Source organism: Panicum hallii, chromosome 9, assembly GCF_002211085.1.
Source record: "Panicum hallii strain FIL2 chromosome 9, PHallii_v3.1, whole genome shotgun sequence".
In the NCBI taxonomy this organism is placed as follows: Eukaryota; Viridiplantae; Streptophyta; class Magnoliopsida; order Poales; family Poaceae; genus Panicum; species Panicum hallii.
This window is the reverse complement of record NC_038050.1, coordinates 68,601,448-68,613,702: the sequence shown is the minus strand read 5'-3', so window position 1 is coordinate 68,613,702 and position 12,255 is coordinate 68,601,448. Positions and strand designations below refer to the sequence as shown.

At 46.8% G+C, this 12,255-nt stretch overlaps 2 protein-coding genes across 6 annotated transcripts; one reads left to right on the top strand and one right to left on the bottom strand.

Annotated features, from left to right (window-relative positions):
* Positions 1–4,317: 4,317 nt before the first annotated feature.
* On the bottom strand, positions 4,318–6,208 carry LOC112873388 (BTB/POZ and MATH domain-containing protein 2-like). The gene is made up of 2 exons (XM_025936353.1): positions 6,075–6,208; positions 4,318–5,763 (listed from the first exon to the last, which is right to left on the bottom strand). The coding sequence occupies exons 1-2, from the start codon at positions 6,206–6,208 to the stop codon at positions 4,848–4,850; spliced, it is 1,050 nt and encodes a 349-aa protein (XP_025792138.1). The 3' UTR covers positions 4,318–4,847.
* A 1,965-nt stretch (positions 6,209–8,173) lies between these two features.
* On the top strand, positions 8,174–11,194 carry LOC112873166. 5 transcript variants are annotated; one of them, XR_003224745.1, is made up of 3 exons: positions 8,174–8,910; positions 10,016–10,107; positions 11,053–11,194. XR_003224745.1 is itself a non-coding variant. In XM_025936186.1 (2 exons), exons 1-2 carry the CDS (start codon positions 8,503–8,505, stop codon positions 10,184–10,186), a joined length of 495 nt encoding a protein of 164 aa, XP_025791971.1. In that variant the 5' UTR covers positions 8,174–8,502; the 3' UTR covers positions 10,187–10,742. The 5 variants fall into 5 exon arrangements, 3 of the variants coding, with proteins under 3 accessions (XP_025791971.1, XP_025791972.1, XP_025791970.1); XR_003224746.1 differs by lacking the exon at positions 11,053–11,194 and adding an exon at positions 9,500–9,650 and having other exon boundaries at positions 10,016–10,742; XM_025936186.1 differs by lacking the exon at positions 11,053–11,194 and having other exon boundaries at positions 10,100–10,742.
* The last annotated feature ends 1,061 nt before the right edge of the window (positions 11,195–12,255 follow it).

The window sequence follows — 12,255 nt, the reverse complement described above, 5'->3', positions numbered from 1 at the left end:
TTTCCTTGCTGGTCTGAATTGTCAGGACCGACATCCACAAAGGCCGCTCCGCAATCAGAAAGTGTGTGTTTTCTCTTCATTCCAAAATTTGCGAAGCTAAGGAATGAGGTCTCCTAAATTAAAAATGGTTCTGGGCCTACGATCGCCTTGTAAGTTGCAAGGGCATGAATAATCGTCAGCTAGGAAAAGATTAAAGAGCTGTATCTTGCTGAAAGCTTACAGCTCAAATGCATTGCATATCCAGTTCATAAGCTCATATATTCAGTTCAGAGATGCTCGATAAAAGGTGAGGTAAAGGAGCAAGGGAGGTAAAGGAGCAAGGAACAGCAAAGGCAATGGCAAAAGATCACAAGATCGAGCATCTCTAGATTCCAAAGAAAACGAATCAGAGACCAATCTGCACAGGAGCAGAAAGCAAATCTGAACTTTCAGAGGCTGCAAAGGTTTCAGCAGTACCTGACTGACGAGGTGGCAACGCGAACCAGGAGGAGCTCGGCAGCTGCAGCCCGGCGTCCCAAGCCCCGCCTGTCTGGTCGACCGCTCCTCACAAATGAGGCTCCAAAACCCAGCAAGCATCAGCTTTAGGGCCCTTAAAGGGAGCCATTATTTGCAGATTAAGCTTTGTGAGGCCCCACACTGTTCCCTCCTCACTGTGCACTGTATACCTTTCCTTGTCCTCCTCACCCCCTTTGCTTCTAAGGAGGTTCTACTATCTTTTTTATGCCTTTAATCAATTCAGTCCTGGGGTCACATTAGTATGCATCTTTGTTAATTTACAGATTGTATGTAACAGTGTATCTACTTTCTCAAAGACATATATGTATTGGTTTGCAAATAGAGAACCGCATTGGCATTTAGCCATGTGCTAGTGCATGTGCACAAAGGGATGGCATCTGCCTGCTGCTCCAGACAGTAAAAGTGACAGCATCTTAGAAGAGCTGGACCATTGCACTGGAGAGAGTTCATGAAGATTTGCAGTTTTTTATGCAGTGTTAAAGTAGTTTAAACTTGAAAGGACCAAAGTAGGTATGGAATCATAACAGTGTTACTGCATGTGACTTACTGACCTCGATCGGTGTGGAGATTCAGAACAAGAACATTGAAGAAGCCAGGCATTTCGCCGCTCATCTAATGTACCAGCATAGTAGTAGCCGGAAAGTTCAGTTTGCGGTACTGTACTGACGAATTGCCTCTTACTACAACAAATGGTACACTGCACTGTATTCAGGTACCTTCACTGAACACGAGCATTTAAGTTGATGTACTCGTATAACAGACTGTCACTCTTAACAAGCTCATAATTTCTACTATGTACTACCAAGCAGAAGTGGCATACAGGGAAAGGAAAGAGGACTTGAGTACCATGTCTTTACATGGCTTCATACTGACTACTACAGAAAAAAAAAAAGAGCTGTGGGATATATGCGCAATCATGCTCCAGTTGCTAAGCTGTGCACGGCTGGAATAATTGTTTATACATTATGATGCGTATGCCTTTGCATCAGCACGGCGTGACTACGAAGAATGCGAGTGGCTTTCAGATAAGGAGCATCACAATTTGCAGTGGCAACAGCTACGCGCACAAACTTTCAGACGAGCACCACAATTTGCAATCGCAATTGGCAACAGCTAAGCGTGCGCGGAGAACTTGACTTGGTCTTCTAGTATGTGCAGTTTCTGGATGCCCTTATATATCAATGGAAGACGAGAGTTCTTCAGCCGCCTTCTGCGAAACCTACACCTTGCTTGCAGTTACATCCACTGCGTTATTCTGAAGTTGAGAAGATCATCTTGCGTACACATCTTTGGCATCGCTTGATGCTCCGCGTTTGCCATGGCCCATGCTTGCAAGTTACAAAGGATGGTCTCGTTTGAAGATAGAGAAAAACAAAGTTCGAAAAGCTTGGGATTCAATGCTCCAATTTGTTGTCTTACATTCCATTTAGTTGTATGGTTAGGCCAATACTTCATGTCAAGGAAGTATCCATTCGCTAGTCTTGAGATTAATCTTTGCTTATACTGGGAACGGACTACTCAAAGAATCTAAAATGCAGTTGCTTCACATATGGCCCAAGGAAAAGTGGACCTGGTTTGCAGTGTTTGACTTGGATTAGAATCTATTCTCATCTGAAACTTAGGAATTTGTCAAAGTGGAATCCACTTTTCTCCTTGAAAGCTCAGCTAAGTGGAATAATGCAACCTTAACAGCATTGAAGATCAGTGAGATAGGTGCTTCTTGTTGTATTGGGGAAGAAATAGCGCTGCCACATTTCTAAATTAGTAAGATACGTATTACTAATGTCATCCAGATCTGTAATAAGATTTCCTTTTTGGACAGTGGAGTTCATAGTCTACACAGATTTGGATGGACAAGCAACATGAACATCAGAAAGCACAAAAAGACTTCAGTTTCAAGATGCAGGATGAAGCCATTTGAAATGATGCATCATGAAAAGATCCTATGATGTTAACTATCCAAGAAACTACTTTGGATCCAAGGTCTAATACGCGATGTAACTGATGCTGTTCGAGAAATGTGTGTCACAGTACTGCAGGAGAGATCAGTGGACATTTTGCGAAGAAAGATAAACTGTTCATTGCAACAACAGCTTCTTCTGACTGGGTCTTCCTGAAAAAAAACCTATCTGACTGTCTCTGGGTACTAGGAGTCTAGGAACACTGTTGAAAGAAACAACAGCAACACCATCAGGCTTTCACCTCGACAAGGGTCAGCATTAGCTCAGGTGTCGCCCAGCGGCGAACTCCTGATTGCTGAGTTTTAACACTGGTGCTCAACAATCAAGTTGTCCGCTAATAATGTTTGTTAGATAGTTAGTTAGTAGTAATAGGTCCATCAATGAAGGTAAGTGTCACCAATAAAGCACAATTTGGTCAGTTAGCACCAGAACCCAAGGGAGCCTTCTGCTGCATTCTTCAGTTCTGAACTCCGACGGAGGTCGCCAGTGGAGAGGTAATTATATCTCACTCATAGTGATAAGCAAGGTTGGTAGTTTTTTTCTTGGCATGATTGCATGCTTCATGGTTTAAAGATTCGGTAATGCATGGCGTGTGTGGAGTTAACTAGAATGCTAATGGTGTTATACCTTGAAACAGAAGGAACATACATGTCATGATGGTAATCATAGCTGTTGCAAGGATGCTTGGTGATTAGGTCTCATGTCACTCTAGCTTTATCCAAGTTGATTGAAATACTTTGATTCTTTGCTCAGCATGTGAATCAAATGTGTATTCTTCTATGATCAGGATGAAGTATTCTACATGCTCATTCTACTTGCTTTGTACTTGGGATACGCTTTCATTCTACCTAAACAGAGTCTTTGTGTAGCATAACAGAAACGTATATACTTTCTGGCATAAAGTTCATTTTGGTCAAATTTGCTTTTGACATGTACTGGTTTTTGATTCGTTGATCAGTGACACATATCATTAAATAAATCCCACTAAGATCTTTTTTGAACAAAATATGTGACATCGTGTGGTGTGTCTGTGTCAGTGGGACAATTGAAAAAAGATTGAAAGGAAGAGGCCACTAATGGAAACCATCACCATTAGTTTGTTCTGCTTGTCCGAGCTTAAGTTAAAAGCAACCCTCGAAATCCTAACAACCAGCTCTAAGGAACTGGAAGATTGCATCAGATAGGTGGCTAGTAACATCTATGTTTCAATATGATTTCAGGTATGATGCACCTAAATAACTAGTTCATAATTTCTCTGGGTAATCACGCCTTTTTACTTCCTTTTTCCGTTGTCGGTAGGATGGGTAATTGACTTTAAGATGGATCAGGGCAAGCAGAAACTTGATTTTCCGAGACGTTTTTATCACGATCAAAACTGTGTCCTGATGGTACTTCATTGCCACTAGAACAGAGATGCTTTACATTTCAACACATGCTGCAGGTCGGCAACACTGTTTAAAAGTAGGCTTCCTTTCTGACTAACAATCGTATTCGTAGACTGTAGGGTCTTCCTGAAACTCAACATTCGTAGTTTCTAAGGCAAATCAGCAATAAAAGAATCAGCATGTGATCAATACAATGTAACAAGTTCCTTTGTTTAGTTGCTTGTTGGTCTACAGACAAAGCTAGCTGAGTGTGTTATTTAAGAGCACTTCTCCTGTATCAATCATACAAGTAGCCCTCCTACCTGTTTCAGACATGTGTCGAACAAAAGAAACAGAGACTGAAACAGAGTCATGGATGACTACATGAGAGACTGCAATTGCATTTTCAGTGTTTTGCATCTCCATGGGATAGATGCAGTCATAAACCTGACAGCATATAACTTGAAAACAGGAACAGCAATGCAATGTGGCACACAGCTTCTTCAACACAAACATTGAAACAACCAGAGATGCCTAGTGAATATTCAATGTGCATAGATACACATAATATCAAAGTAATTCCTGAATCCTGATCAATCAGCAGTCATAGGGTTGCCTTACTAACTATCATTCAGAGGCCAGATGACAGTACTTCTCCACAGGATCAGAACTAGCCATGCACCCTAGTAATTACTAGAAGCACTCTAGCAGATAACAGCCCCGTTTGTTTCGGCTTCTGGCCAATTTTAAAGGCTCGATTTTGGAAAATTCGAAAGTTAGATGACTCCTAAAATCAAGAATCCAGCTGATTATAGATTCTGGATTCTAAAAGTCATCTGATTTTTGAATTTATCAAAATCCAGCTTTTCAAAATTAGCCATAAGCTAAAACAAACACAGCCAACATAAGACAATCAGAAGTGCTGGAGCCGTGATCGATGATTACGATTCCGGCATGAGCATTACGTGTTAGAGCCTTCTGAACGAGGAGCGCACGATCCAGACCGCTACTTGCCACGAGCGTCCATGACTGCCCGCAGGTTCGCCGGAGCAGCGAGGAACTGCAGGCATGCCTCCTTCAGCCTGTCGCAGTGATGCTGTTCCGCGAGCGCGAGCACGATCTCCACCGTGGCGACGTCAAGGACCCTGCACAGCTTGTCCGCGCAGATCGTCTTGAGCCTCGGCAAGCCGTACCTGTCGGCCGCGACGAGCAGGTTCCGGAGAATGGCGTCTTCCTCTTCCTTGTCCATCTCCGGCAGGGAGTCGGTGTAGGCGTAGCGGAGCAGAGCCTTGAACGCCCGCGGCTCCACGCCGGCTGCTGCGGCGCCGTCGCTCGCCGCGCCCAGGAGGTCCGCGCTGATGACTGGCGACCGGGCCGCCAGCACGCACCGGTGCGCGGCGAACGCCTCGCCGCCGACCTCGAACACCACGTCGGTGCCCCTTCCGCTCTGGAGGAGGTCGCCGAGGTGCCTGTCTAGGTCGGACGGGGGAACGGCGGCCGACGGCGCCTCCTCCATGCGGAACCCGTTGAGGAAGACGATGTCGCACCTGATGCTGAATCGATCGAGCCCGCGGTGACGCACCAGCGAAGCCAGAACCTCATTTTGGCAGAACTTCGAATACCCCCAACCGGTGCGGCTGGTGAAATCGTGCTGCACTTCGGGATGAGACAGCAACTCTTCCTTGAACTTGATGAAGAACAGCGCCCGCGCCTCCGACACGATGCTGAGCCGGAACCTCGCCCTCACCGGCTCGGCGACGTCCTCGTCGAGGAAGGGGTAGCTGGACACCCACCCCTTGCTCGCCGTTAGTACCGGACGCGCCAGCGGTGTCCTCCCACGGTGAAGGGGGAGGAAGCCAGGAGCCCCCTGCTCCGGCGGGTGCGTTTCTGAGCTAGCTGGGTGGTTCCCGCGTTTATCGCATCTCTAGTTTCGCTCAATTGCAACGGCCAATCAAGTAGCCTTTGGTGTCAACTAGCTCCTTTGCGGTGTAGATCATTGACGTCCTGGTCCGCGAGGTGGGTATGCACATGCACTGCACCGGGTGTGGCATCACCGCATCAGGTAGTAGGCGCTGATCGTTGTCTAAACGGAATTCACGAGCAGCCTCTCAACTAGAAACCAAGCAGTTTGAATTCGAGTTCTGACGAAGCAAAACCCATATACGAGGAACACAAATTCCTAACCAGAATCGAATCAACCAGCCTACTATTCTAACTCGAGCTCTAAATAAACCGTAGCAGGTGAGCAACAGCATCAAGGTCATCATGGTCGTGGGTTCGGAGCTTCTCCGGCGGGCCGAAGCCGAGCTCCGTCTCGTGGCACGGAGCACCGGATTCGAAGCTTCTCGGAGCGCCGGCCGCGGCCATCGGAGGCGAAGCGAGGGGCAGATAGCAAGTCGGACCACCCAGCTAGCTCGTGCGTCCAAGTCCGGAGAGCGAGCCGAGCGCGGGCGTAGAGGAGCTGAGTGTAGGCTTGCTCAAAAATGCCTGGGAGCTGGAGACCGTGCGAGCGTCGGATCACGTGGACGGACGCGTGTCGCAAATCCAGGACGGGGCTGCACCAGGCGCAGTTTGCAGCCCGAAATTTTTGAAACATGTTTGTAACGTGATGAAACTGTGCATTGTAAGGCTCCTTTGGCGCGGCTCCTTTCGGCTCGGGCTTTTGCACTGTAGCAGGAGGAGCCGGAGTCGCTCCACCGGCTCCTACTGCATCAGCTCTAGCTCCGTAAAAACATCAATGGTGGAGCTGTTTGGAAAACTGCCGTTTGGTAGAGCTCCTGAATGAGCCGGTGGTAAAGCTGTTCACGGAGCCGTGCTAAAGAACCCCTAAAACATGCCATCTGCTCCCCAAAATGTTTGTAACGGATATCGCCGCCCATCAGCATCCATCTGCTCCGGACACATGCCGGATGCTCCCCAAAAGCTACAATCTCTTTCTCTTGTCAATTATTAGACTTTTCAGTTACCAGCAGCAGCAGCTACAGGTGAACGAATTGGGTGTCGATCCTCTGCGCTAGAACAGGACAGAAGTTTAGAGCATCTCCTTATGCACACAATATATTTTCAATTAATCTTCTGTCGGAATTGTCTAGCATCTAATTAATAATTTAGCGTATCTCACATGTGTATTGGCATATAAATTTGCGATCCTCAACGTCGAACGAGGAATCTAAATTATTACTCCCTCCCATTCACATGAATGCTCATTGTTTTAGCCTCGTTTATAATCCGACCACATATTGCAATATTTTAGTAATACAAATCCAATATGAGGGGCAAACAATTGTAGTGGCTTTGCGTTCGTGCGAAGTCGAATGGTCTTGTTCACTGGGAAATTTGGATTCTTATTAGTATTATCATCTGTGCAATGTAAGTATACATCGCCATCAGCTGCTTCGTGTCATTCCATCAATGCTATTATATATATATATATATACACATATATATTGTTTCGTTTTAATACATATGGTTGCATTTTGTACAGAGAATGCACCCACCATCTCAGTTGCAATTGCGACAGTTCTAGTTGCAACTAGATCGTGTCCAATTGCAATCAAGTCGGTTTGAGTTGCAACCAGTTCGCGTCTAGTTGCAACTGGATCTGTCTGAGTTGCAATCGGTTCGCGTCCAGTTGCAACTAGTTCGTGTCCAGTTGCAATCAGTTCCGTTCAATTGCAATTGGTCTATTCTCCTAGTTACAATCGATGAAGTCTCTCGGTTGCAACTGCACAGTGGATGCATTTTATACAGAGAATGCATCTTGTTACATTTTAGCCTCGTCGTATATATACGTTACACTGATGTCAAAAAATTAATATACTGCAGCAAGATGCATTACTAGTGTTTTTTTTAGAGGAAAGGGCACGCCCCTCATTTAACTTCCCATCAGGGAGAAGAAAAGCGATTCAAGTTTACAGCAGTGCAGTGCAGTGCAGTCTTGGTCCCCTATGTTTCTACCCATCTAGAGTCGAGAACAAGCGGAAAGTCAGTCTTGGTCTCTATTGTGGCTGAAATAAAAAATGAATGGCCAAAATAGCTAGATTATGTGCCACTTTCCTACTGCACATTAAAAATGATTGATAACTAAATTTTTTGTCCTCCGAGTTTCTAATTGTCCTCCGAGTTTCTAAGAATCACAACGAAGTCCACCTCACCTAGACCATACACCAACCGCGTTCTGATATTTTTCAAATAGATCCTCAGACTAAAATTTATTTTAATGCGAAGAAGAAGAAATCGAAAGTGTTGTTGTTTTTCCAGAAACCCCCGTGAGGCATTTTTTCAGAAACCCCCCACCCTAAACCCTATTTCTCCTCTCTCTCCTCCCGGCGGCCCCCTCTCTCCCTCTCTCCTCCCGCCGCTCCCCCCTGCTCTCCGATGCCGCGCCCTGCCGCCGCCCGGCCCACCGCTTTGCCGCCCAGCCCGCTCCTGCAGGATCCAGATCCGGTGCGGGGGCGCGGCTCGGAGTGGGAGCGACAGCAAGCTCCTGCGCGGCTCCGGCAGTGGCACGAGGGCGCGGTGACGGGGCCAGGGCTCTCCCGCCGGCGCACGTGCGGGGGGCGGCGTGCCGCGGCTGCCGGCGGCCCGGCGCGGGGGAGCGACACGCAGCTCCGGCTCTGGCTTGAGGGCTCGCCGGCGGGCCGGGCTCGGCCGGGGCGACAATGCGGTTCGTTGGCGAGCGCAGCGTGCGTGCCGCCATGGTCTGGGACTGGAGGTTGGAGGAGGACGGCGAGGTGCTGGACAACAGCTCGGCTAGGTGGTCACCGAAGGTGTCGATCTCGATCTCGGCCTCGGCGGTGGCGGAAAGGACTGAGAGTATGCCGGCGGGGCCGGGGCCTACTTCTCGGGCTACGGAGGCCTCCTACGTGGAGCTTGTTGGGTCCGGCGGGAAGGTGGGCAGGTTCCACGCCAACAGCCAGCAGAAGCCGTTCGCGCAAGCGGAGCTGCAGAGCCCCCCACCGTGCATCTGCAGCTTCCGTGCCCCCCTGCTCCTTCCTGCTCCCTATTGTTGGCGCCATCAACCTCCCATGGACGACGCCCTCATTGTGTTCGATCAAATGGGCATAAAGGTATACATTGTTTTCTTTTATCCCCTTTCAATTTTGCTTACACATCTTTAACAATTGTGCTTTGCATATTTATTAAGTTCAGAGTTTAGTAGAGAGATTGACATATGTTCAATGAGTTTAGGGCCACTGCAAAACACTTACTAGGTAATTCCAGCCACACTGTTTCAGCCATGCATCTTATTTGATAGATAAAGCTGCCATATTCCTTTTCGTGATATTAGTAAGTTTGCAAATAAGATCGTTTACTGAATCAGCTTCCTTTGTCCCTTACTGAGTTGTGTAGTTTCATGGTCCAAAGTCTTAGGTTTATGTGCTTAAGTCATCTTAGGTACCGTTAGAGCACCTTTATCTGTTGATCGTCCATGCATATTCAGAATGAACCATCCTGAATTCGACAAAGTTACATTGGGTCACCAAGTTGATTAGTATTCATTGCTTAAAAACATCAAATCCAAGAAAAGAATCAAAACCATGGATTAAGTTCTTCTGAAATATTAGAAAGAATTTACCTTGCATAAGGATTAAGTTCAGGTCCTTCTCATCCATTGGAGCATTAGCATATGTGGATTACAAATATTTTACTGTTCAGGTTCTTTTTTCCTACTGCAAGGTAAGTTACGGCAGGGTTGCAGAAATTGTACTCAACTTTGGCCACAAATGGTTTGCCTTAATCAATACCTAATATCTGCTCTCATGAAAGATGGCCCTGACAGCACTATGTCAAGGGACCTTGGATACAGGTAGAATCTGACACCATGAGCTAATTTATCTATTTCTTAAATCTAGATACTCTTTCAGTTGAGATATGTTCTTACTCTTTAGATTAACTTCTAACAGTACGGTCCCTTCAGATGTTCTGCCTTTCTTTTAACTCTGTGCCAACCTCTAAGTTCTGTTAGTTTGTGCTTGAGTTAGGTGTAGGTTTGCTCATAGTGCTTCCATGGTATTTTGTTGAGGTTGTCTCAACTCATTTTTCCTGTTTCGTTGTGTTGTTATAGCATTATTTTCTTTTATGATGAGCTCACTTGCCATTTTCATCAGTATTTTCATGCAAGCATTTAACATTCTATCCAGACTCACGTGGTGTTCTTATATTTGATCTTAGACCTCTTGAGAGATGGAGATGCAGGTCAGCCCATTATTCCAGCGTAGGTAGTAGGTCTTATCATTTGTTCTTTTAACTAAGCAGTGTGCAAGATTGATGAGGACATCACTGCCATTGATACAACCACAACGACAGCCCCTTCACCACTTACAGCGGAACCAGGACCAATGACACGGGCCCGTGCACGTGAACTTAATTATCAGGTGAACTCATTCCTAGCTGTTCAAATTAATTCTTCCTCAAATGGAGTACTATTAAAGCCTTGTGATGACTTTATTATTCTTAGGTGCTTGGGAGTTGAACCAGCTAGGAGTGGAGAATGGAACAATGCAATTAAAGCTGCTAAACCTGAAGGGACTTTCGTAACTGCAGCAAGTACCAGTTTCAAGGGGCCATATCTTTCAACTCCCAAGGTTGTTTAAAGCAAATAAATGCTTGTTGGAAAGATCTCTTCGTGTACTTTCCAATGGATCAAGAATCAATGGCAGATCAAATACGAAACGTCCAGAAACTCCTGAGGAAGCCTTGTGACTACATCCTGTGTATCTAGTATTCCTTTCTATTTAAGCAAGTGGTAGCCACAAAAAGAACTTGGGTTTTGTTTGATGTAAGTTAGCTGCTGCTACTTCCTTGTAAACGCGTGTGTTGGCTAGACCACCCGAATACTTGTACCAGAACCCCACCTTCTATCGAATTCGTGAGTGAATTCGTGAGTGTTTGCTTGTTATCTTGTTCTTACTTGTTCTTCGATTGCTTGCAGGTTCAAGGCTGTTCTTGGCACGGCAAGAACAACAACAACCGGAGCCGGTGTAACTATCGCTAAGGCGCAGCACCCTTGTAGTTGTTGTAGTCGGGTAGCACAACGTCGACCTCCACCCCAAATCGTAGTTATCAGGAGACTGTACCTGTCGCTCAAGGCGCCACACCATCTTGGTTGTGGTAGTCGGGCAGCCAACATCGGCCTCCACCAAATCCACACCACCACCATCTCTCATCGAAAGATCGGGCTCCCTCGTACCCGTCGGGGTTCACCAAAGATGGTATGCAATTTGTAAATATTAGGGGATCAAATGCAGCTGTCAGGAATGGCGAATTTATATTTGTTTTGTACTCATGAGCTTTCTAAATTGCAGATATTGATGGTCCAAAATGTATATATTAATCTGATTTGATTGATTATTGTACTATCTTTAGAATGTTTTTCTGTTTCTAGATCTTTTGGAAATAGCTCAAGATATCAAGTTCTCACATCCTGTTTCACCAAATGCGATATTGTCAAATTAATGTGTGCTTTGATATGCTTGAAACAGAATGAAAAATTGTTTGGTTTATACCATGATTGATGTTGTTGTGCTGCTATGATCTCAATATAGTGTGATATCATTTTCTATAATTCCGTATTCACTATTGCTTTTTTTTTATTATCCCTTCTCTATTGTTGAGCATAAGGATACGCTAAATGGCTAATAGGATATAAGAGCTTTTTAAGATGACAAAATTATCTGCAGTAAAAACGACAGAGCATTCGTATTCATATAACTATTATGATGATCATGATAGAGCGCGCATGGCGCGCCTAATCTTCTAGGTTATTTGATAGCACAAGCGTATGCTACGAGCAGCGAGCCCGGCGCTCCGCGGCTCTCCGTTCTTGCCGTACCGGATGGAGGGGGAGCGTGGCCGCGTGGAGCCGGCAGCACCTGTCGCCGTACTTTTTGCATTTTGGTCTTTTTTAAAAAAATTACATTTGAACCCTTGGATGAAATATTCTCGGTTTTGAACCTTGGGGTCGGCGCCGTGAGTCATGGCGCTGAGGTTGCAGCCTCGGGTAAACGTGGCTGCAGCGGTGATGCTAACGTGGCAGGGAGCTCAGCGTCACGGATCTTGGCACAGAGCTCCCTACCACGTGGGTCACCGGTTCCTTCTTCTCTCTCTGCGCTCTCTCTCTCACACTCCCTTCCGCCCTCTCTCGGCTCTCTCTCCTCCCCGCCCTCTCTCTCGGATCTTCGGCGTCGCCGCCGCAGCTTCCCCTCACCGACGCCCGCCTCCTCACCGTCGCCACCGCCGTCGCTTCCGCTGATCGGCGCGGCCGCTGGCTCCGCTCACTGGCGCCGCCGCCGCCTGCGCCCCCACGCGGGCCTCGGGGCCGGGGCTCAACTCCCGCGCCCTCGCTCCGCTCGTCGCGGGGCTCTTGGCCGCCCTCAGCAGGAGGCCGCGCTCGTGCCGTCACCGCCGCGGCC